The 26374-nt window shown below is 40.4% G+C and overlaps 1 protein-coding gene across 3 annotated transcripts in view; it reads left to right on the top strand.

Moving 5' to 3' along the window:
• The window catches only part of LOC308405761 (protein spire homolog 1-like), a 37055-nt gene that overhangs the window by 7473 nt on the left and 3208 nt on the right, over positions 1-26374 (top strand). The window contains exons 3-16 of one of the 3 annotated variants that reach the window (XM_080896493.1): positions 6227-6460; positions 8852-8977; positions 15392-15463; positions 15699-15863; positions 16880-16966; positions 17511-17640; positions 21444-21494; positions 22472-22635; positions 22733-22826; positions 23065-23207; positions 25154-25291; positions 25508-25578; positions 25706-25733; positions 26006-26307. In XM_080896493.1, coding sequence (XP_080752619.1) covers positions 6227-6460; positions 8852-8977; positions 15392-15463; positions 15699-15863; positions 16880-16966; positions 17511-17640; positions 21444-21494; positions 22472-22635; positions 22733-22826; positions 23065-23207; positions 25154-25291; positions 25508-25578; positions 25706-25733; positions 26006-26307 — 1805 coding nt within the window. Of the gene's footprint in view, positions 1-6226; positions 6461-8851; positions 8978-15391; positions 15464-15698; positions 15864-16879; positions 16967-17510; positions 17641-18258; positions 18301-21443; positions 21495-22471; positions 22636-22732; positions 22827-23064; positions 23208-25153; positions 25292-25507; positions 25579-25705; positions 25734-26005; positions 26308-26374 lie in introns of all 3 variants that reach the window. The other 2 variants (XM_080896494.1, XM_080896495.1) reach the window with 2 other exon arrangements.

Below are 26374 nucleotides of genomic sequence, written 5' to 3'. Positions count from 1 at the left end.
CTGTATAGACAAATCCCCGCTAAGCAGCTTTGCACCACAAATGAGTTCTCACAATGCAGTGTGTGGCAGAATGGATCAGAAAGCTACTGCAAGTTGGTGGAGCTGCTTGATGCTTGACAGGACTGAAGGCGTTCTGCTATAGCATGCAGTGTGGAATTAGCCCAGAGCTAGCTGAACAAGAGCATATGTGTGATGGGCATTATCTGCACACGGCTTCAAACAGCAGGAACTCTTGCAAATGATCTGGCTGTGAATGTCAGATGATTTGCTTCTCTTCATAGCCAGTGAACTGGATTCACCGACACGGCATAAGGCAGCCTAACGCTGTTTGCCTGATAATCAGAATAGATGAGTTCACTAAAAATGGATCATTTTTTGTTTTGGAGTTGCAGATATTTTGACATAAATATGATGATTATGTGCGCCAGCTTTAGCAAAAAGGCTGTTGTTGACTCCTCAGTGGAGCATCCTAGTCCTGTGACTCTGTGTAACCTCAGGCATTTGTGGATTATGCTTCATCACATTCCCCTCTGCCAAAGTTTAACCGTGCATACCTTGTGCTCTTTCAAGTCCTGAGCTTTAACGCCATGAAAGGGATTAGAGTTTAACATCACATCCAGTGTTTAATGTAAACAGAAAATTCAGTCAGATGTTATGTGTCTTTTCTCTGCGAGTTTAATGTTCATTTGCATTTACTCTCCCATTAAGGCTTGTGCTGCCATGAAAGAAGAGAAACAGACAGCATAAAAGTAGAGGCAAACTACTAAGGGGGAAAGAATGTTGTGTGGTTCAAAGGTTTTCTCTGTTCTATATGTGAACTCACTGGGTTCTACATCTCCAAGAAAACCAAGGTAATTGTTCCCAGTCATATGATAGTCAGAGCCCAGAGCAGCATGGCCAGGAAACTGGATAAAAATTATGCCTAAGAGGAAAAAGCCTATGCTTCGACATATGACGTTTTGTCATCTGCACTATTTCTTATTACTCAACTTTTATGTAATCATGTGAATTTCACTGAATTCACTTGTTTTAAAATAGGTTCGATGTAGAGAACTGCACTGACATATATTATTATTATTATGTTGGTCAGTATCAGAAGCAAAAAAAAGTTCAGATTTCTGTTGTCAGACTTTGCAGGTGTGGCAGACATGCTGCTGTGGTACAGCTTGGACATGCCACCTACAAACTAACAGTTTTAGTTTTCATCTGATTTCAGCCATGCCAATATATAATGTGTTTTACACATTATATATTTTGTGTTACTTTTTTGAAGTAATCTAGTTTGTTACTTAATTACTCACTGGAGAAAGTAATTTGTTACACTTTGCATCACGTTACTTTTGTGTTTGAATTACCTGAAACAAATTGTTAGTTAACAATATAAACCTTAGACTTCAGTTCCACATGCCAACACAAATCCTTATCCTGATGAGGACACATATATGATCTTTTGCTTTTAAATTTCTGTAATACGTAGATAAAGGTGAAAACAAGCCCAAGGAGACTGAAGTGATCGCCACTGCCACTGCTTTTGTTACCTGCTGAATTTGAGTGATGGCTGCTGCTTAAGTGTCTTACTCAGCTTAATAACAAGCTAGCTTTTTAAAAATCTATTTGCTAAGTGTGCAAATAACTGAAGAATGAATGTAGTACAGTAGTTACATTAGTCTGTTACTGAAAAATGTAAGGTGACCCAACACCGGTCTTGGAAGACCCGCAAGTGGTCTGAAAAGAAATAGAGGGATGTAACATCATTCAGTGAACCACTCATATTAAAACTGAAATACTCGATGACTATTGAAAAGGTTGCCATGGTCTGGCATGTTGATTTCCCTCGTATAATGAAGTATTACTATTTGGTTTCCCTCTGACCTTTTAAAACTAATATTAATAAAATAGATTAGACACATATTTTTCTTTCTGACAGCAGAAAGGATATTCCACTCAGCCCCGACTCTATATCACTAGCATGTCACTGGCATGTTGATGTTAGCAAGTTGCTCAAAATGTAGCCATTAAGAAAGGCGTTGTTGGCATCAAAATCATGATAAGTATATTTTTTCCAAAGAATGAGTAAAACATGTAAGCTTTAACATTTGATGTGCTATCTTAAGGCTTTTTAGGTGACACAGTTCCCTAACTTAGAAGGAAAACAGGACACTACAGCACAAAGCACCTGTTATCTTTGCATTTTGTGCTGTTCAGCAATTGTAATAATTCAGCAGCCAATAATAAAGGTAAACTCCTAAGAAAAAGACCCAAAATAAAGACACTCTCTTTTCCCCAACTTAAATATACAGTCTTCACTTGTGAAGTAGAAGTTGGTGCACATTGTGCATAGCATAACTTTATGAGGGAGTGATTAATGAGAGAAATGTTCGATTAGAAAATGAAATAGTGGACCCTATAGGAGATATGCCAGTAGGATGGGTAGAAGCCTCAGCTGAGGCTGTAGCTAATGTGAGCTAGCCCTGAGATCAGCTGGTGTGACTGTGACTTCCTGGCCTGGAACTAATGCTATACTTGATTTCAGTCATGACGATTATAACCAAAAGGAGACTGTTGTCTTTATTTGCAGTTATTTATTATTGAATGGTTTAGGTCTTTTTTGAAATGTTGTTGCTATTTCGCACTCATATGTGGGCCCTATGTTTGAAACCCTTGCCCTAAGAACACCATACCAGGCAAACCCACGATGGCTTTGTAAAATAAAATGACACCAGGTGGACTGTCACTGATCCTAAATTCCACCTGTCGTTGTCAAAAAGGTATATGAAATAAGCTTTTATGGTACAATTCCTAACACAATATTCTGAAAACACTGAAATCGACCGTAGTGCTAGTAATTAGTTTTTAAAAATAAAGGATTCCCAGTTCTTGTTTCCTGTTTACTGCCACAGACATGACCTAATTTCTCTGCTCCCTCTAATTAAGACATGTAAGTATTTAAAATCCCCACATTGTTCCTACAATCCTCCAAATTTCAAAGGCTTTACTAGGTAATTAGACTATGGCCCTTTGCTGAGTGCTTTTGCATATTAGAGAGCAGAGCTCGCACATTTCAGCCGTTGTTCAATTTGTAAAGCTGGAACTGGTGTTTGGCCACCCAAAGCCAAATATCTCAAGCTAGTGTGAGTCACTGTCTCTTACAGCTGGTATTCATTGCCACATTCATAGGCATTGTTACCGCCAGCCTCCTCTCCATCTGTGGTCCTTCCTAGCCTTCCTCAGTCAGACACTGTTGTCTTGAGTTTGTTTTTACCTGAACTGGTTATTCACACATACATGTCTAACTAAATTTGCTACATATTAATAAAATGGATTGAATTGTGTGTATTGATATATGGTGCTGAAAATATTAATTGGCTAAGTGGACTGTTAGTTAACTTTATTTTATCTCCAGATAGGAGATGTATGTTAACAAAAAGGAGTCATATTTCTAACAGAGACACAGATCATAGAAATGTAAGCAACTTTAACAAGTTAAGCTGTGATATACTGGACTCCAGACTGCAGGAACCTTTATGTTAAAACAGTGAAGAAGTGGCAGCAGAAACCTGGTCATATTCACAGACATACATCAATAATGTACTTAATTAGGACAGAGGCTAAATGTTTCATGATCCATGTAAATATAAGGGTCTGTGCTCGCATCATATCCTGCTAGATGTTTGGTGCTTGTATCTGAGGTCAGGTTCTATACAAAGCTGTAGCATTACTCCCCCTGCTTCCTCCTTTCCATCTCATCATTCCGCTTGGTCGCCCGAAAGCCTGGGAACCATTCAGGGAGACTTTAAAGTAGAATGGAGACATGTTTGCTTTAGCCTCACAGTCACAGGGACAGCTCAGGTTTGTCCATTAGTCGCAATTTGTAGTTTATTATTTGTCAAGAACGTGTTAGTCTCCTTTACCTTAAATGATGAGCTCATTTTGAAAGTTTTGTTTTTCAAGTTGCAATTCAAGGAAAAGTTCGAGAGAAATTACATAAATTTATAAACATATTATTTTTAATAAAGAGACGCTAGGATTGTAAAATACTGGAATATCTGTTTGCTCTGTAATGCCAATTTTATGCCAAGGATTGTTTCGATTATTTGTCATAATTCTCTGTAACCAAACTTCATTGCCTGGTTTTCTTACAGCCTATAAAGATGAACCTTTTGTTCTTTAAATGAGCACCATTCTGGTCCTGATGCTGGTTTAAACTAAACACCCACTCCAGCAAAATACAGAATAATATATCTCAATGTGAGTCCCTCGATGCTCTTAATCTTTGCTGTGAAGAAAAAAGTGTGATTGAATCCGCTGTAGTCCGTCTTGTTCCATTTAATCTCATTTTGCAGATCAAATGCTGTTTCAGACCTTGACTGAATACTTTAAGGCGTGGCTTTTTATGATGGAGGAGGAGGAGATAAGAAACAGGAGCCTAAAAATCCACAAACTGAACACTTACTGTTAAAACATTATTGAGTAAAACATACTGTGGGGTGAACTATGCATTGATAATTGGTTAAATCGGGGTGTGGGGTGTGTTCATCCTGGGTTGAATATGTCTCATCTGTCAGTGGGTGTGGGCCCAGGTGGAGCTGAGACAAAGAGGTCGCATTCATTTCCCCCTGAGAAAACTCAGCCATTACCCACTGATGGGGGGGGGATGTCTCATATGACTCCTCCTTCCATGAGCAATCATTGATTTGCCCTTGATCTTCATGTCTACACACACACACACTTGATCCTTGTGCCTGACCTTTCTACTGCCCCCTTTGACCTCTCAACATATCATTTTCTGTTTTTTTATCTGTTTTTTTCCTCTTTTCCTGTCTCCTGATATTTGACCTCCCCTTATTCCCTCTGATTTCATCCCATGTCTTTCTTGCTGTCTTTTCTCTCAGTGTTTTGCTTTGGTTTTTGCCCCTCTCAGTCTTGTCTAAGTGCTCAGGGCTGCAGAATAATCCTCTCTGTGATTTCTCACTCTTTTATCTTGGCTTTGGCAATGTCTGCTTTATCCACCATGACTCCCCAATTCCAGGAAAACTCAAGCACACCATCTCCTGACCTACATGCATCAGCCTGAGAAATAGAAAATAATATATGATTTTTTAAAGTAATTTTCTGTGATTTTTTAAGCTTTTGCTGCTGTTGCCACTGTTGGTCTGACAAAAGCTATTCACCTAGTAAGAATTTTTTGTTTAATTTTGTTTAAACACTCTAATGTTTATCCTTTTTGTCAAGTGTGTATTATTGTTGAATGAGGTAAGGTCACAACAGGCTGATTCTTGCTAAACCTGTTAAATATTAATGTGTGTTTATTGCTTGTGTTTACAACCCAAACATGTGATGAAGCCACAGAAAGTAGTATAGTGTCTTAAAAGTGTTTTGATTGGTTTGCATACAGCTGCATAAAGGTTATTGCTCTCTCATTCACAGAAACGTTCACGTAAATGACCAGCTGAAACTGCTCGAATCATTAATTTTACACTAATATACAATTATTGTACATAAAAGGTGTGACTCTTTATGAAAAAAGACAATTTATTGTTCTCGCTGACGTGGAGTATTTTACAGTCATTTCCAGCCAATAGAGATGGCTGTTTAAAGGAGATGAAGCCACTTTATGCTACACACACAAGACATGGTAAGAGGCAAGCAAGCAGCTAGTTACAGTCTTAGTGACTGATCATATATCATCTGCCTGACAAACATGAGGATACTGCAGGTTAAAATGGGAGGGGCTTAAAAAGTAGCCACACCCTAAATAAAGCCTGCTTTACTGTTCTTTTTCTTTACATGGGACCAGACTGGGACCTGACTGTATGCATATGATATTGATTGTGCATATGATCTTCATGAGGGAGTGTTTGTGTGGTGACAGAGGAAGCTGTCTCTGCAAAGAGCCGTGCAGTCAACACATCACACGTGTTCCGCTCAGGCCTGATACACTAGAGGGGATCATGTTGAATAACAAAGGGACAAATCTATATTTGTTTTTATTATGTGACAAATAGTTAACAGTTATAAAGAGTAAATGTATAATAAAGAGTATCATTTTTATTATGATCTTTATTATCAGATACAACATATTTATAGATGAATTTTATTTTAAATGATCGAGGCATGTTAGATGTACAAATGTTACATTTTATTTATTAATGAAAACAGATGATTCTAATAAACATATAGACATGAGTTAGTAATAGCATATAAACTAGTTGTTTTTGTCTTGCAGGTGATCGAGTCTCTGGGGATCATGATTTACAAGGCTCTGGACTACGGGCTGAAGGAGAATGAGGAAAGGGAGCTGAGTCCTCCTCTAGAGCAGCTCATTGATCTCATGACTAACATGGCTGAGGCTGAGAGGGAAGCATGCCTTGACGAAGGCTACGAGGCCACAGAGGAAGAGGACGAGGTGGAGGACTCTGATAACGTCTCTGGCATTCGTGGCTACAGAGATATTTTCAATGTAAGCAGCTGGTGGACGCTAATATGTATGTTCAGCCACTGATGGCTGGTGGTTAAAAAGGATACTGCCAAGAGATAAAGTAATTTTAGTTAATAAGTGTTAAGTATGTAAAAGTAATCCCCTCAAAAGCAGAGGCTTCCAGCTGCTCTGCATACTGATATACTAACAGTTTCTCTGAGCTGATATCTACTCCTCAAAGGTCATCTCTGCAAGGCACCAAACGGCTAAGAAACACAGGCACACAAGCACTATGTACAGACGTTGGCCAATTAAGAGAAAGCTGTCTTAAAGTGGGCTGATACTGTAAAAAACATGAGCTAAAACAGCTTTTTTAAATAGTGGACAAAGTGGTCACCCATGAAAACATTAATCCTATAGGGCAGAATGGAGGTGCAGTAGTTAGTGCTGGGTAAGAGCTAGAGGGTCCACCAATCAGCTATTATTGTTATTGTATCTTTATTTCACACATACACAGTACAAAACGACATATACAATTACACATACTTGCATTTACATCTACAAATATGAATATATATGTAAATACACACACGTATGTGCTCAGACAAAACAAAAAATGACTAAATGACTCGGGTAAAGTTTGTAGCATGCATGCTTGTTGTTTTTGTCTGCTTCCACTTGTCTTTGCACTAGGATGATGTCGGCGTAAATGTGCAGTCATATTCGTTGTGTTCCCACTAGTGTAAAATAGTAACGCGCATTTTCTTGTTAGTAACTGTAACGGCGTTGTAACGATAGGAATAGTAATTAATTAGATTACTCGTTACTGAAAAAAGTAACGCCGTTATTCCCATCACTGTCAGTCACATATAAAATATTTTTTGATCAAGGATTCCTGCAACAGCTGGGAGAAAACAGAACTTAATGATTCCAGTAATGGAAGACGTAGGCGATGTAATTCCCACTTAGAGCAGGTAATCACTCGTTTGCAAGTGAAAATCCATAATTCCAAATCTAAGGAAAGTGAAATAAAATAGTAATCTCTCCAAACAGACATGAGTGGTGTAAGTGTTTGGAACTATACACACTTATAAAACATTTTCTCTACTATGTGTGAAGCTAAAACAGTTCTCCAGTTCTTGAGGAAAACATCATCTACCAAGGTATTCCAGGAACAGATGCAAACAAAGAGGGCAAGTGTTTAGGAAAAATTAAACTATTAAATATTCAACATATTAAACTCAGCAGTGAAAGCAGAGCTCAGAACCACAGTGCACTCGGGCTGCCAGGCTCATCTTTGCTGGGAGGCATGCATCTCTGTTGTCCAATGGAGCAGAGTCACTGTGTCAGTCCTCGCATGCCTGTGCACTGTTTACGTAATAACTATGTACCCAGTCACACACACAAGTGCACACATGCACACCAACACTGCTCTCCAAGGAGATGCATGGGAGCGGTGTGGCAGTCTGGCCTGTGGCTTTCTAGCTGTCAGTTTGAATTGTTTTCCCCCTGAGACCATTCACCCCCTGTGCTCCTTGGTTTACCTTTTGTCCTACTGTACTAACCCCCGATGACACTATTTTAGATTAGAGCCATATTTATCCACTCAATGGAACTGTTTTGATTTTGTATTTAAAAAATATGAATTTTATGTACACTTAACTGAACCCATTATTTTCTGTTACTCCCACACTTATTGGCAGGTTAAAGTTTCTAAAATGAGACAGTTGTCTGGTGTTTTCCATGTTTAGTGAAATTTTTGCAGTCTGGACAAACGGATGCCAAGAGCATGCAGAGCGTTGGCCAAAGGTACCTTCTGTTCCTCTGAGAGAAACAAGGGCATATTTTGTCATCGCTGTGTGTGTGTTTGTGGAGCAGCAGTGTGGCTGACCTCAGGCAGAGCTGTCTTGTGAATTGTGTTCATCAGTCAATAACAGCTGTTTACAAGTGTCTTTTGGTTGGTATTTTGCTTTTATTTAATGCCACTGAGATCCATTAGCTAAGTGCTAGCTTGATACGACTATCTATACTTCATTTAAAGCCTAAACGCGTGCTGTTGTTGTAGCCGTGAAACCAGCAATCAAAATAGTCAGATTAATTATTGTCATTGTCATGCCAGCTTTTGTTAGATTGCTATACTTTAAATTATCTGATCTAATACAATGCTTTGCAAAATAATAGCTTGTTATTGTCTTAGCACAAAATCAATCAATTAATAAAGTCCTAAATGACCTGAAAACCTGATCAGGCTGTCAAATAAACAAACAAATCACAAAGAAAATCTTGAAACTTAATGAAGTGAATGTAAGAGCGTGAAATTTAGAAATGAATTGTGTGTCACCGAAAATGTATTGTTGATTGTTGTTTTTGATTTTCTTTCAGTGCAGCTGTGTGAAGTGTGAACTGAAAATCCTTTTGCTTCCTCTGTTTTAGCTGTGCACAGCTCATCTACCCAGTGTGTCAGATGCGCCCAGTCATTACCAGGCAGTGTGCCGAGCCCTGTACACAGAAACCAGAGAGCTGCGCACTTTCTTGGAGAAGATCAAGAGTGCCAAAGAGGTAGGGTCCTATGATAAAACAGATCAGGCATAACATTATGGCTATCTGCCTAATATTGTGTGAGTCCTTTTGCTGTCAAAACAGCCCTGACCCATCGAGTCTTGCTGTGGTATCTTCACCAAGATGTTAGCAACAGATTCTTTAACTCCTGCAAGTTGCAAGGTGGGACTTGTTTGTCCAGCACATCCCACACATGCTCAATTGGATTGAGATTTTGGAATTTGGAGGCCAAGATTTCAAATATCTCAACATCTCAAACGTGTGGTTGTGTTCCTCAAACCATTTCTGAACCATTACTGCTTTGTGTTACACATTATCCTGCTGAGAGAGGCCACAGCCATAAGGGAGTATTGTTTCCATTAAACAGTGTACATGGTCTGTAACGATGCTTAGGTAGGTGGTACGTGTAAAAGTACCATCCACATGGACCCAGAAGAAACACTGCCCAAAGCATCACACTGCCTCTGCCAGCTTCCTTTCTTCCCATTGGTGCCAGGTGTTCCTCAGGTTAGCCACAGCCATGCACCCGGCCAGCCATGTGATGCAAAGGAAAACGTGATTCTTCAGACCAAACCTGTTACGGCCGAGAGGGCCAGGCAGTGGGTGTGGACTCAAATGCAGACACAGAGGGAGGCAAAACGGGCGTGAGCACAGAGTTTATTTACAGAGCTGAGCGAAGTTACAAAACAGAAAACTAAGAATGCTATAACCTATGCATGCTATGAACTGTGAAAGCTATGAGCGGAAAACTGTGAGGCAAAACTGTGAACGAGAAACTCTGAGGGCTGGATTCCACAGAGGGATCCAGGGAATGGAGAAAGGGGGCAGCGGCTTGGAGGGAGGTGTGAAGTCACTATGATGAGAGGAGGAAAGTAGTCAGTGGTAGTCTCAATGAATCACAGCTGGAGGATTAGGCTATGGTGGTTTGGGCTTACGCGTCGCAGATTTGGAGTGTCAATCGAGGAGGGAGTGTCCAGGGGGTTCCGGGTGAGGAGTGTCCAAAGCAGATCCAGAATAGGCTTGGAGTGGGGAGCTGAGCAGGGAGGCAGGCAGATGGGTCCTATGGCGAAAAAGGAAAGAAAACACGGTGAGGAGAAAAAACAGTAATCCAGAGTTCTCGCAAGGGCTTGGCGGCCTAGCACTAACATGTGTTAGCAGAAGATCTGGCAGGGGTCTGTCGTGAACGCTGGTCTTATATGCAGGTGACTTGATTGGAACCAGGTGTGGAAGCTGATTGGAGTCTCCGTCTGAAGGTGGAGCCCAGCAGAGTGGAAACACCCCGTATTCACCCGGACCATGACAAAACCACCTTCTTTGATTGCTCCGTGGTCCAGTTCTGATGCTCTCGCGCCCATTGTTGATGCTTTTGCTGGTGTACAGGGGTCAGCATGGGCACCCTGGCTGTTCTGCAGCTATGTAGCCTCATCTGTTACAGCCTAATTTGATGATGGACTGGCTCACAGATTTCTTCATGCTCGGAAGCTAGCTGTCTGCCTAAGATGACTGATGTCATGACAAATTGTGCTGTGTCCAAATTAAACAAGAATTTCCGTCAGCCAAAAGTCAGAAAGGCAATAAAAGACAAAACGGAGGAAAATCTGCATAACTTAAATTTTTAATGATGGATAATAACGTTATGACTCACAGCTAATTATTTAGCTGACCACTTGGCTAGCCCTGAGAACAACTAACTAACTATTGACAGAGAAGACAATTTTTATGTAACAACCATAAATCTTATCTTAAGTATCAAAGATTCTTATAAACCACCTGAATGGTTTTTAGTTATATCACCATCACTAGGCTTGACTGTAGCTTACAATACACATGAATGTGACTCACAAAGACATGAAGACAGTATGTGTGTGAAAGCCCTGTTTACTGTGTGACAGCGCAGAAGGCAGTCAGCTGATGCAGAAAGGCATCCGTGGGAATGGCTGGGGAAAGAGCGAATGAATTAATATACATGCGTGCTCAACCTACATTACTCATACTGTGATATAACCACAAATGATTCTGACTCACAGCTTTAAAAATGAAGATTTTATTGTCTTCATTTTATGGGCCACTCATTAATTCTAATATACATGAATACATGGAATAGAATGAGAACAGAAATAAAACTACTGATTTCCTTATACAAGAACAAGCTATGAGGTTACAAAGTAGCAACACATTTATGGTGACAGTGATGATTAAGAGCAAAACACTTGCAGTAGCAATTTTGATATAAACTGGTAAGGCAAGGGTGCTGTGTGCGGGTGACATGCCATGTACTGACACCCTCCCAGCTGACAGGTTGAAGTGAGCCACCATGAAAAAAATAGTGACATGTTTGTTGTGCATGTCAGACATAGATGACTAAATCTGCAGACATGCTGACTCTCAGTCTTCCAATAGCGCTGAGTTCAGCCTGGCATGATCATGAAAACAGTCCTATTGTAGTGGCTGGATGGTTTGCACCATAATATTTTAACAAGTTGTTCTCATACCACCGAAGATTAATTCTCTCCACAGCATTTTGTTGGTGTAATGCCTGTTGTAGGCAGGGATCCTGGCAGGTGATTTCTAATAATGTTCCCTAGAGATCGATGATTAGCAGGTTTGCACAGACACAATGCAGATCTTTCTAAATCTTTCTAAAGAAAAGTCTTTGAGAGCAAATGTAATGCCAGTTGACAACGTGATTCTTTTACCAAAGATGTCTTATTGACTCATTTTTTTATTTCAAGTCATGTCTCGTTGCTCTGTTTTTATTTTATTTTTCTACCCAACCATTAAGATCACAGGCAGGAGTCATTGTGGACTTTGTTTTCCTTGGGAGCATTTTGGAGCTCAGCTGTGGGTTGGAACAGTTTCCTTAAGGAGCTGTGTGCATGTGTTTGTACGTCTCACCTCAGGGTTCCTTCCTGCTATGCACTACTGCTGCTGCCCTTTCACTGCGTGTAATGCAGCTGAATGAATACAGGGGAGGATTAGGTCAGTTACGCAACTCTGAGGAAAGGAGAGTTTTATTGCAGAGTGGAACAGGCTAAGACAGAAACTTAAATTTGAGGAAAGTTGGGGGTTGCAGTAATTGTAAACTGAAGTTGTTACCATCGCTGTGTTTGTCATTTGTTAAAACTCAATAGCATACAGACGTATTTCTTGTAGTCAGTTTTTTTTACGTGCCAAAAGAACTAGAGTCCATTGTATAGCTTTGCGATGGTTCTTGTACCACATAAAATGTTGTACCATTTATACAGAACTCATGTGTGGAACCTATAATGCTAATGCTAATGAATGAGCTTTCCATCAGCCTCAGCTCTACTTTTTGTTTTGTGCTAATTAACAAGTTTAGTAATGCTAACACATATTTAAAATAGTTAAAACTATGAATAATATACCTGTTAAACATCACCTTAGCATTGTCATTGTGACCACCTATGCCATTCTTCTCATGCAATGTCAAAAGACCTTAGCATGCTAAAGTGCTAAAGCAAGATGGTAAACATAACATGCTAAACATCAAAATGTCACCACAAATAAATTAAAAAAGTTAACATGGTAAACAGATTTTATTAACAGTTATTTACCATAAGTAAGATTAACAATTCCAGTAGCAGTTATATTTTCAAACCCCATATATATGTGAGAGGCACTAGCAAGTGAAAATCTGCGAGCCACTTCAAGGTACACTCCTGTCTAATACCCATTATACTGTTTTTTGCTAAGACATTCCTTACTAGCAGTGTTGCCAACTTAGCGACTTTGTCGCTATATTTAGCGAGTTTTCAGACCCCCTTGGGCAACTTTTTTTTCCTAAAAAGCGACTAGCGACAAATCTGGCGACTTCTTCTGGTGTTATTGGAGCCTTATTTATGACTTTTTGACGTGAAAACGCGTATCGCTCTTACTCTCAATAAGCAGCGGGTGCTGCCATGGGCACCTTGCCCATGCCAAAGCGCTCACAGGTGGAGGATAGTCCTCCCCCAGCTGCTATCAGGGCAGGAGACGTTCAAACCTATGCGTCCAAACTGCAAATGAATCGCGCAGGAACGAACAGTAAAAGAACTGACTGTAATGCAGTCAGTTCTTTTACTGTTCAGTTGTTTTGTGGACCACAAGGTTTTAAAATATTTATAAACACACACACACACACACACACACACAAAGTAACTCCACCAGAGTGCCTATTTCGGGTCACTTTTGCCGGTCCAAGCCCGGATAAAGCAGCAGGGTTGGAATTGTGACATTAAAAAACAATAATTACTAAAAGATATAAATTATAAATGGATTTAAGACGTTTTTTACTGACTTTATCTCTCTTTCACGATGTTATTTCTCTCTCCAACAGCGTAGGTTGCAATTACATTAGCATGACCAATTATGCAAATTAGGCGATGATGTCATTTAGCGACTTCTAGCGACTGTTAGGACAGCCAATAGCGATTTTCCTTACTGAGGAGTTGGCAACACTGCTTACTAGTGTCCTTTGAGGCAAGAAAAATAGAATAGGATAGCCAACTGTGCAGGAATACAATCTAGGCTATTCAGCAAATGCAACAGAGGAAGTCAATAAGGGGCAGATTTAATAATGTGTTGCATTAAAAAAAAAAAATACTATCAGTACTTACAAAGAGAGCACAGTGACAAGTTTGCATGTAAAAGATGGGAACTCACAGATTTTTGTGCTGAAGCTGTTGCAAATGTTTTTTCAGGATTTTCTTTCTTAAGGCAAAAATGATGGATACATTTGCAATATGCACTTTACTGTTTATTGCTCAAACTTTTAGCACCAAAACAAAAGCATGTCTTATTTTGTTTGTGCTTGATGGTGAAATTAACTGTGATTAAGTAAAAATGATGCTATTTTAGCTATTTTGGCCCGTTAAAGAAATTTGGCCCTAAGAATTAATAGTAAGCTGATATAAGAAGCAGCAGCATAAAATGAGCGGCATCTGCCATTTCCCCTAATGACATATAGATTCATCCCTATTTAATCTAAACACATCAATCAGCGTTTAGTCCGTGTACAGACTCGTATACCTGCTACCTAACTGTAGACTCTCAGTAATTATTCTGTAAAGAACCAAATGTGCCTAAATTCCTTTCAAACCCATTGTCCTGTTTGTGTGTTTTGGTGTTCTTTGTTAAACACATTTCAGAAAAGTCCATCTTCATCCAACCACTGCTACCAGACATCGCTGCCAAATAAAGCCCCTTTATCTTTCCACAGACATGCCTCCTGCTGCTGAACAGCAACTGAATTAGTGGTGATTCACAGACAACTTGTGCTCCTATTTGCTCAGGGTTGCGTGCTTCTTGTCAGCTGTTAAGAGAGAAAATGAATGAATAATCTCAACAGAAGGCAGAATTACTAAGGTTTTACATGCAGTTGGCAAATGCCCTGAATATTTTATTTTGTGGCCCCTTTAGCAGCAAAAAGGTTTCGTTCACATTGTGGATTACTTTTCATGATTTAAGTAATGCAGAACACGTGGAAGAAGCTGCTCAAGTGGAATGGAAAATATGTTGCTTTGATCTGATCTGGAGTTTTGCTGTCCATCCAAATGAGATAATGGTGTTTTACAGCAGTTGAACTAAGCTGTTGTTATGCTCTTCACTGGCTAGATTATCAGTTATTTATTTTGATGGGCTATCATAAAGCATCAGTGACCATCTTGTTATCTTTTGATTGGAGTACTGTACGCACTGTAGACATATTGACTTGTGATGCACCAAAAAGCCTGTTGCGAGTGATATTATGTAAGCAGTCAGTCAACACAGCTGTGCCCCCGTAGGATGATGGTGAATTCTAATTTCCCCTGTGGCCTGAGGTTTTAACTCGGCAGTCAGCTGGGCAAACTCCCGTGATTGTCTTACCAAACTTTCCCCTCCGGTGACATGATCAGGACAGCATCACTGCAAAGATTAACCAGAGGAAACACATTTTCAGTCTGTCTACTGCTTTTTACAAGCTTGTTATGGTCTCATCCTGTTAATATAAAAGTTAAAGGGGAGCATTAAAGGGGACTTGCTTCCATACTTCATACTTCTTGTCATAATGTCTCAAATTATTAAATTATTAAATTATAATGTCTTAAATTATTATTATTTTCCAATAATAATAATAATAAAGATATGCATTAAGCTTACAGTTCTTACAGCTTGAGTTTCTGTGAAACTTTCCAGTAAGAAAACTATGATTTTACAGAGGGGGATCTTTAAAAGTCTGGAACTAATAGTGAGTGTTTGAAGCCAGAGACTAACATCAGGAGCTGCATAACAGGCAGCATGAGAGAAATAAAGATTTGTGTAGCTGTGAATTCAAAGCTATTTGAGTGAAGCCACTTAACAGCTTACATATGGGAACATGTCTTGTTATTTACCAAAACAGCACTTTTTATATTTGATCTTGTTCTTTTTCACCAGAACCTCCGTAAGATGGAGGAGTCATCAGAGGAGCCTGGCCGAGACCTGAACGAGTTACAGAATGCTGACTGGGTATGCAATGTTCAACCTTTGGCTGTAGCCTCAAATGTTCACGTGAAGATATCTCCATGAATTCATATATCACGGTAAACACACAGTAATCAAAGAACTTCTCAGGAACCATGCTGAGATTGATATGGCCACTGCACATGATGATGGCGCCCTGTTTCCCTGTTCTGTGTGCAAGCAGAGGCTAGCCTCTCTTTTCTACACTGGGTTCCTCTTTCACTAGTTCTTCTCCTCTCAGGCTCGATTCTGGGTTCAGGTGATGAGGGACCTGCGTGAAGGAGTCAAGCTGAAGAAGGTGCAGGAGCGTCAGTACAACCCTCTGCCTATTGAGTACCAGCTCACTCCCTATGAGATGCTCATGGATGACATCAGGTCCAAACGCTACAAACTACGTAAAGTCATGGTCAGTGTCAAAACACGTGTTGCAGCTTTGAAAATATTACTCGAATGCTGCACTCAGTGCTGCACTGTTGTTTTGATCCAGCAGGGAAACGCTTGCTTCATGAAAATCATAAGGTTGCATTGATTATTATTGGATACTGTATAACTGTGACTTTCACTAATGTGATGAAATGATGACTGCATACACTCATAAAATGCTATGTTACATTTAATGGCATCTAGTCAATGGAAATTTCACTTGATTGTTTTAGATTCTTTTTATACCAAACATATTTTCCTTAATGATTTAAATAAATAAACCTTTGATTTTATATATTTCAGCTGCATTTTACTCAAACATGGCTTCATGTTTACGAGGGCAAATAATCACTTTTTTAGTATACTGTTGACTTTTGTTTTTAGTCTTTTAAGGCTTCAGTGTGATACCTGAAGTTGTTGTGTAAGTCCACATCTAGAAAACACACCACCACAGTTCAAATCATTTAATGAAATGCTCCAGAAAACGGTACCATAACGGGTTGCTTTGGTGTAAACTTGCATATGCATGACTTTACTCTTCCATTTGGCATTATTCATAGCAAAACTGAAAACTTCAAATAATATTTTGTAACTATTGTGATCGCTGATTAAAGTCTTTCTATTTAGCAGTGAGGAGTTGCTGCTTTTATATTAGAACCATTATTGAATATTACTAGTTTTTTGACTGTCAGATGACCCAAGCATGATTTAACGTCTTGGGCTCTGAGAACAACGCTGGAAAATTTGACAGCCTTGATGATAATTAAAAATAATCATCAATCTCAGCCTTATGTATGTGGTCTTGGGTTTGGTTGTCTTGCAACAGAAAATTTAAAAATGTCCATATATACTTTTTTTGATATTGTGTTTTTTTTATTATTTGAGTTTGGATTATTTAATTTTTCCATCCATCATGTTCTCCATCTAGTAAATGACCTCCTGAAAGAAGCAGCGTTTGTCTGAGCTAATATAAGCAGACCAATTGTTCCTTTGCTTCAGGTCAATGGAGACATCCCACCAAGATTAAAGAAAAGTGCTCATGAAGTCATCCTGGAGTTCATCAGGTCCAGACCCCCTCTCAATCCTGTGAGTACTAACAAATCTGATTGATTTAAACATTAAAACTGAGATTAAACCCATAATCCCTCTACACATTTGCAAATTAGTAAACACTCTGAAAAAATAAGGATTTTTAACAAAGACATTTCCTGCTTCTAACCTGGTGTTATTTGTGGGAAACACTGTGACTCTCATGTCAGGAGATGGTTTATAGGTTGATTTGCTGTTGCTAAAGCCAAAATCATCCCGATGATTAGACTTGACTATTTCCACTACATGTGATCGACTGTAAATTCAGACTCTGTAAAGCACACGGGTGTTCACGTCTCACTGCAGCCTGAATTTGGAGAAATAATGGATTCTGTGCTGATATCAATCTTGCAGCAGGATTAGCAGGCTGCTTTTTCAGCAGTGCTCTCATCTCTCAGCAATCAGGTGAACAATCAGTCAAAGTAGACCCGAAGAGGCGAAGAGAAGCAGGCCTGCGGGCTACAGCCCTGTACATTTGTGTCAGTGTTGGTATGCTCCCTTTTTCACTCTGTGCCACCCATCATCAACCCACACTACTTAGGTGTCAGCTCGGAAGCTGAAGCCACAGACTCAGCCTCCTCCCACGCTGCACGAGCGGATCCTGGAGGAGATCAAAGCAGAGCGGAAACTTCGCCCGGTCTCTCCTGACGAGGTCCGCAGAGGAAGGCTGGGTAAGGAGGTGTCCCACTTCATTGTCCCTGCTCTTGGTATCTTTTAGTCCCGTTAGTGCACACTCACGTGCACACTCCCATACACATGCAACCATACTTCGCTCTAAAATTTTAAGACGTTTTAAGCTGAAGTATGGATCTGATGCCTGCACCTCAGAATCACATAAGAAGTGTGCACTAGCTTCATTACTTTGAGCTGTTTCTGTTCTTTTATATGTTCCTACTTTGTGCCTATGCTCTGTGCTATTGTAGCTGCTGCTGCCTAACCGTTCATATTTGTGTTGCAACTAATGCCTATTATTGTTTTGTGGCTTATATTGTTTGCAACAGAGTATAAGTCGTATGCCACAATAATGCTAAGTGTCTGCAACTTCTATTAACACACTGAACCCAGTACTGTGTTGTCTGCAGTGTCTCCCCATTGGCTGACTTATTCAAAAATCCTCTTATTGCTCGTCATGAAAGCAATGAAACCTTTGGGATCTGAAATAAGACAATAAGCATGCCATTTCAATTCTTTTCTCACTAAATACCAACTTCTTGTATGTACAGTAGTAAGTCTTGACTTGATGTGCCTCTATCACAAACAATAACTGTCCATGACGTTTCTCGTTGCAGTAATTCGGCCACTTAGCATGTCTTTCAGTTTTGACGCGTCAGGTAAAGTCTCCCTCGCTGCTTACCTGGCTTTTCATCACTTTCTGTTCCCCGCTTTGTTGTGGCTGCTCATCTGTTCTGTCAGCACGAACAAACACACAGACACAGATACACACTTTTAATGCATCAATCTGCATATTGTACACACATTTCATGTTGTGCTTCATCGTTTGGTGATTGCCTCCTTTGGAGGTGAAAAATGGACCCGTGGGACACTGGGCAGTAGGAGGATGCTGATGAGAGCGAGGTGACATGAGTGGCATGCTGAACTACATCCACAGGCCATGCTTTAAACTTGTTAACCTTAAAACCAGGGAAATCAAATGAACGTTCAGACCAATTTTTTGCACGTTGAAACCTGAGGCAAAGCTTGAACATGAAAATCTCGAAAACCTTTAAAGATAAAAACCTCCTGAACCTGTCTGAGTATTGGCTAGTTAAAATATGAGGAAAACAAACAATCGGTCCTGTAAAGTCTCATATTTTAGCACACACTGATCTCAATGTGATCTCAAATATTTTAAAAAAAAGGTCTTCATGTTCAAACTTTGCCTTATATTTCAGTGTGCAAAACAAAAGAAAATTCAAAAAATAATAGAAAATATATGAACAGATCATTTAAAAGAAATCTTGAAAAGTATTTGATGTGACTTTATCCTACAGACCAGCAAAAAATGAGCTTATGTTCAAAATTCACTGCCTTTCATTTGTCATAAAAGGAATCTTTACTTTGTGTAATACATGTCTTCGATTGGAAGAGATTACATCGCCTCACAGCCAGACTGAGATATTTAAAGTGTTTAGAGGTGCTACAAAACAAGAAGAATTTTATTCACAATGTTGCTGTTTTTTTTTTTTTTTGCATGTAGCGTTCTGAAGGAAGGATGGTAAAATTACATCACTGCTTTCTATACAAACAACATCTTCTTCTTTTTTTTAAAAAAATACTGTTGGCTGTTAAAATGATTGCAGCCTTGAGGAAACAGTTTATTCTAGTCAGTCTTCATGAAATTCCTGCACCTCCTGAAAAATATTCCTGCTGTTGCTTCTTGGGAAAAGTGTCACCTTTTCCAAGCACTTAGTTTCTTAAAGGTTCCTCTATAATGTGAAACTTCAGTAGAAATGAGCTGCCAGCTATCTAATCAAGGGTTGGCAAGGAACAGCCAAAAGCATACGTGACACCGTCAACGTCTCCAAGAATCTATACAAAAGAGTCTTTCGTGTGCAGCAGTGACTTTGCAGAATCGAGCCAGTGCGCAGGTGGACCGGTGCGCAGCCTCATGCTCTGCACAGCATAGTAAAATATATAGTCTAAGATGACGAGCTACAGGCTACCAGCAGTGGAACATGCCCAACACTGTCTCCAAATTTGGAGATAGTGTTGTGATTGCGATGAGGGAACAGTGCTCAGGTGGCCAATTTAGAATAATCCTGTGCTCCACTTTCTCTCCTACTGAAGCCAGTGTCTCTCAAAACAGCTCCCTCATTTGTGTTGTCTGTTGACCTGTGTAAAACCTTCCCTGTATAATCACTCATTCCCATATGATGTGACCATATTGATAACTCTGTACTTTGTGGGGATTTTACATTCCCGCTGACAAATTAATGAGTATGGCTAAGGGGAAATAGATTTCATGAGATTAAATGTTGTGATCACAAGTCTCAGTGAGGTATCATGTCACTGCGCGCAGCGTTGGGCCTTCGTGATAGCTTATTGTTTTAAAGGCAACGTGAGCAGGCGGTGCTGCTTGGTTCTAATTAAATTGTCATTAAAATGTGACATTAAGTATTTTGTTGTAGTTGTGCATTAGTTGAGAAGGTTGATGCCACTCTCTCTGTGCTTCTGTTTAATGCTAGAGTCAGCAGGTGATTAGATTAGCAACAAGGGTGTGACTTGGGTAATTTGATTGGCTCCCTGGGGTCCCCTACAAAAAATTGAAAGGAAAATGTCAACTTAATCGATCCGTAATGGGAGTGATGTTTCAAATTACATAACGCTAGAATAAATTACATAACGCTGGCAAAGACCTGACACAGAGGGTAGCTGTTAAGAAACCATTCTTAAAGAAGGGAAACTGGGAGAAATGGCAGGTAGGTTTGCCAAATTATACAAGGACTGGACTTAAAATCAGTAGAAATAAGTCTGATGAATGAAACTTGAAAATCTGACATTTTCAGGAGGAGGGACGTAAAACCGCGAGTGTTCATAGTTATCTGTAAAACACGTTGGAGGCTCTGTCATGGTTTTGTGCTGCATTCCAGACAGTGTTTTTAAAATCTTGTTAAAATTGATGGAATTACAAAGAAAAACACCACAAATTTTTGATCCACCATCCAATACCAGCTAGAAATTGGCTGACAGCATGACAATGATCCCAAACAAACCAAACTCTCAAATCAGAACTCTTGCATGGTATGCAATGCAAGTGTTTGTTCTATTTACTGCAAAACTACACAGCAGATGTGCTGCCCCTCCCCGAGCCTGGTTCTGCTGGAGGTCACTTCTTGTTAAAAGGAAGGTCTTTTACCCCTCTATCTCTGAGTGCCTGCTAGTAGGGGACCAGTCGATCACTGGAGTTCTCTCTCTCTGGAGCCTATTCCATCTACCATACAGCGAGAGCTGGGCTACACCCTGGTCATGTCGTTGATCTGAAGCATGGCTAAGATGCTTAAACATTAGACATAAAAAAATCAAATGAAACCTTAACTGAACTGAAAGCTGTGGTCTTTATGCTGAACTAAGCTGAACCATCTTGACTTAGCCAGGCAACATGAGAGTGATACTAAACTTCTTCTAACCCACACAAAGACAGATAATATGTTAAAAACCATGTCTATTTTAAATCATTTTATAGACAAAATAAAAACATTTAATATCAGATTTTGCACTAAATACTTTAGAATCAAAATGACTCCTTTGTAGGGTCAGTATTTTAACATTGAGCAGTTATACGTTTCATGATGTAATCCAGACAACAGACCATTTCCCTGTAGCTGTACACGTACACAAAGTATCCCAAAGTATTCTGTCAAACACAAATCTGTTTACTACTTCAGTCACTCCATTTTATTTGGATATAAACGGCAGGTGTACTGAGTGGTCAATTTACTTGTAGCCATCTTATTAAAGGAGGTCTCCCTTTTAGGTTTCGGCAAAACTCGCAGTATGCCGCAGGATTTATTCCGTACTGGAATAGGTAACGTATGAGCAATGCTGTGGTTTGGAAGGCCATGTTTGCATTTTAACCTAATGGTCTTGTCTGTTTTGTCTCCCCCCTGCCCGCCAGCTTTAAACTAATATCTCCTCTTTTTGAATATGTGAATGCTGAGACTTGGGTGAAACAAAGAAAGGGTTTAGAATGATGGCTGAATAGAGAAAAACTGGTGATGTAGGTTCTTAGGAATCTTTGGTCATAAAAAGACTGGGCAGCAGGAACAGAGCTCGTGTTGAGACGATGAGCTCATGTGGATGCTTTTCCCACAAACAAGAGGCTGAAGGGAGAAAGGAGAGTTTCAGGGTTCCCACCAATCCTATCAGCTGTGTTTTTTATCTGTCTCTTGCAGCACTCGCTTGTCTGCTTTTCCCATACTCCCTGCCTCCAAACCCTCTCATCAGGTTGTCTTTTTGCTTTACCCAGAAATTAGTCAGAATCAGGCAGCTTGGTATTGTAGGTGGTTGATTTTAATGTTGTCTTTTCTACTTTTAGACTTTAGCCAGTAAAGAGTGTCTGTTTAGTAAATTGGGAAATTTGGTTTCAAGGACTTAGCTTTCCCTAAAAACGTTCCCTGGGGGTTGATATGGGAGAGAAGCTTTTTTTTTTAGGAGTCCACAGTTTAAATATTTCATGAAGAAGGCATCCATGCTCTGCGTGTAACACCGCCCTGCTCCTATGCTTCCCCTTAGGAAAAACTTAACCTTCGCCAACCTCTTTAACCTTTCGGCGACTCTCAAAACTCAGTCCTCTGTAACATCATTCATTGCATCCTTTCACCTCACCACCCACTGAAACCCACTACAACTTGAAAACTCTGTTTCCCCATATAACAAATGGGATAGTAAAAGAAAGATGCAAAGTATAACCTGTTTGGATGCAAAGAATCCAGAGAGGATGTGTTTTGGGTTTCGTTTCAACTGCTGTGTCTGAATGACACTCTCCTGTGTGGCTCTATGCAGATGAGTTCAGCCCACGTATGGGCAGGAGGACATCCAGCTCTTTGTCTCTCACCAACGGATCTGGATCACCCAGAGTCGAACCCTCTGGATCTCAGTCAGTTCCTCAGAGAAAGCGGCTCCTGAAGGCTCCCAGCCTCGCTGAACTGGACAGCTCTGACTCTGAAGTGCGTTTCTGTGTATTAGAATTTTATTTTTCCTAGATGCATTTACTTTGTGCAGAAAAAGTGACGACTGAAGTGCATGTGTATTCTGTGCATTCAGGATGAGATTGTTGGACGCAAATCAGCGAGCAGCTCCAGCGTGGCGACATCTCTGATGGATGACACTTCCCCAGAATCTGTGCTGGGGAAGAAAAGTGAGTCAGGAAGCCTTTCGACGCCCCCTGCCTCCTTAACTAAGCTATCTGCTGGCAGTGATCGATGGCTTTTAATCTTGCAGCCTTGCCAGTCACGTTTCCCAAAGTCTTTTCATTTGAAAGATTATTTATAATCAGTAGGTCTTGAGCTAAAGATTAACCAATCAATTGCTTCTTTGTAGTTAAACTTGCTCTTTTTTTCTCTCTCTCTCTCTTACGTTCTATCTATGAACACCAGCTCCACCCATGTTCCTGCCCATCTCCTCTACACCTCAACCAGAGAGGCGTAAGACCCCCCAGAGAAGACACTCTATTGAGAAGGAAACGCCCACAAATGTCCGACCGTTTCAGCCGCCCTCCAAGCAGAGCTCCAAGTCCCTGGTGAGTCAGAGCTTCGTGTATCATTTAAAAATAAACATTTGGAAATAGGATTCAGTTCAGTTCAATTCAGTTTTATTAATATAGTTCCAAATCACAACAACAGTCACCTCAAGGCGCTTTATGTTATAAGTTAAATACACTACAGGGGCAGCCAACTGTCACGACTGATTGGGGGGTTAGGGGAAAAAGACAAGACAAACGACACACTTTGGAAGAGAGTCACAACTGGACCAGATTGAAATCAAAAACAAATCTACTAATGCGTTAGTTTCAAAGGATATTCCTTCGATTGCTGTTTTGACGTGTTCCAGTGGCTGTCAGTGTCCAGTGTGGTCAAATAACTTAATAATCAAAAGAAGCAGAGGGAGAACGAGATAAGTAGGTAGAGCATCAAGATCTGTAGGGAAATGAGGAAGGATTGAAACTAAACACACATGCTGTCATCTCTCTTCTGTTTGCCCCTTTCTCAGGATTTCTTCCCTCCTTCTTTTACCAGAACCATCGAGTCCCTGTATCTCTGTTAAATTGCAGGCTTTCTGTTCTTCCTCCCTCCCACACACACACACACACACACACCTCCACCTTCTCTTGCTCAGGTTGGAATCGAAATCTCGCATCACTCCTGGATTCCCTTCCTTCTCCACCCTTCTCCCTCTACTCTGTGCCCTTTGTGGAGCTCCAACCCTATCGAGGTGTTTGTGTTGGGGTTGGTGAAGACACTTTTTGCTCTGTGCAGGAAGGTTTACATCCTTCGAAGAGACTCGGCCGAGGTTTGCCCGTCTCCCATCAGTCTGTCCCGTCATAATAACTGTAGCTGCTCATCCTCCTAATTCTTCACTAGATATCATTCACCTAGAGCAGGCTGAGGACATTGCTTTGGATATCTAACACAGTGGCTCAAACGTATAGCAACATAGAACTAACAAAGAACTGTCAGAGCGTTTACAGGAAGTAACAGGAAAGACGAACATAGGATCAAAGATCTCTTTTTTTCATGTTTCTGAACACTAAAAAGTGAATTTGAAGTTTCCTCTCCTCTGTGTTTCTGGTAACAGAGAGAAATGGGAAGAACCACGGTGCGTTAACTTGTCCTTCAGCAGTCAATCAAGGATTCATAATGTGCGACTGTTACAAAGGCCCTGAGGATGCCCTGAGTAGCAGACAAACACACCTTGTGGCTACAAACATATACAGCCTCCCCTTACAATAAAACCACAGTCATCTAGGAGTTCCCCTTATTTAATATTGCTCTCTTTGTTCCTTGAGTTCCATGTAGACATGGTCAAGACCACATTAGGTGCCCCTCCTATGGGCTAAGAACAGGAAACTGAGGGCCCAATTCACACTGGCTCACCAAGATTGCACAATAGAAGAACAGGTTGGAAAAACGGCGCATGGTCTGACGAGTTTCTGTTTCTGCTGCCACAATGTCTGTATAAATACTTAAGCCTGCTGAGGGTGTAATGGTTTGGGGGATATTTTCTTGGCACACATTTTGCCCCTTAGGACCAACTGAGCATTGTTTTAATGCCACAGCCTGCCTGAGTATTGTTGCTGACCATGTCCATCCCTTATGCCCTTATGAGTGTATCATGTTCTGATGGCTGCTTCCAGCTGGATAACAAATATAAAAAGAAATTCTCTTTTTTTAGCCAGTTCTTGAAGACAATCATTGCACGCTTTGTGAACACTATTTCTCGGCACTGCTGCAGGAAAAAAGTGTTCACTGTTTTTCCCACATCACGATTCTACTCTGAGCTGCCGTTTCTTTCACTGAACAATGAGGATATTTTTATGACCCAATTGTAGCCCGGACCCACTCTCAGTGCTCTTAAAGGTGCAGGAGAGTTGTGCATGTGTGTGCTGAATGAAAAACACTGAGTCCTGTGTTTTGAGTCTGCTGGGTCCACTGACTGCTGTGCGTATAATTCTTGTTGTTGCTGCAGGAGGAGTTTTGTTTTCCTGTGGAGTGTCTGTCTCTGACGGTGGAGGAAGTGATGCACATCAGACAGGTGCTGGTGAAGGCAGAGCTGGAGAAGTTCCAGCAGTACAAAGACATCTACAATGCCATGAAGAAGGGGAAGGTAATACATCTTTTTATTGCCTAGGCTAATTCTATTATAAAGAAGTAATCTCTCTTTAATAAACAGGGATTATTTACTCTTTCTAAATGAGCACAGTTAAATTATAACACCATAAGTGGGTTAGGGAAACAGTATAACTTTTATCCTGAGAAAAATGTTTTTTTGGTTCCAAATACCTTCTTTATATTTACTGCGATCTCTATATTTCTGTTGCAGCTTTGCTTCTGTTGTCGAGCCAAAAGGTTTTCCTTCTTCACCTGGTCCTACACCTGCCAGTTCTGCAAAAAGTAAACAATTTCAGATGATTATCTTCATCTTTTTCATTAATACTCTTCTGTTTATAATTATTTAAGGATCTATGGCTGCTTTCGTTTATTCCTTCTCCTGTAACTTCTGTCAATCGTCTCTTTGCAGGCCTGTGTGCGCACAGTGCTGCAAAAAGGTAAGGCACGTGGGATAAATAAGTCCTCTTCTGCAGTATCACATCTTTGTGCTGGTGACAATAAAGTGGACCTCTTTAAAATAAATAAGTAAATAGTGTAAGATACTTCCTAATGTGGCAAATGGTGGTCACTGATCTTTGGCTAATTGCTTCCCAATCAACCAAATTCAAACTGACGACACTCTTCTCTCTTGTTTTGCATCATTACTGTGCTTCCATACGCATTGTGAGGAAGTTTTATCTCTTTCATACATGCCTTCCATCTCTGACAGATGCGGCTGCCATCCAAACCTTATTCCAGCTTGCCCATCTACTCCATTGGCTCCACCAACACTCTCCCCAGGGAGAGAATAAGTGCCATGGCTTCTGTAGGACAAGGACTGTCAGTGGCTGGAGCCCCAGGTCCATCTAAACCAGGAGGGGCTGCTGCATCCCCCGCTTTGAAAGAACCTGCAAAAGGAGCATCTAAAGGTCCCAGAAAAGCTCCTGGGGCAGCGACAACAGCAGCAGCTGCTAAAACTGACAAGTCCTCCAGTAACCCACAGCGCCACAGCATCCAGAAGACTATGTCTAAGTAAGAGCTATGAACAACACTATTCAAACTAGAAATAGCAGTGCAACAATCAAAAGGAGGAGATCAT

Source organism: Rhamphochromis sp. 'chilingali' (assembly GCF_963969265.1).
Source record: "Rhamphochromis sp. 'chilingali' genome assembly, chromosome: 11".
Taxonomy (NCBI): domain Eukaryota; kingdom Metazoa; phylum Chordata; class Actinopteri; order Cichliformes; family Cichlidae; genus Rhamphochromis; species Rhamphochromis sp. 'chilingali'.
The sequence above is the reverse complement of the archived record's forward strand: the minus strand, read 5'-3'. Positions and strand labels throughout refer to the sequence as shown.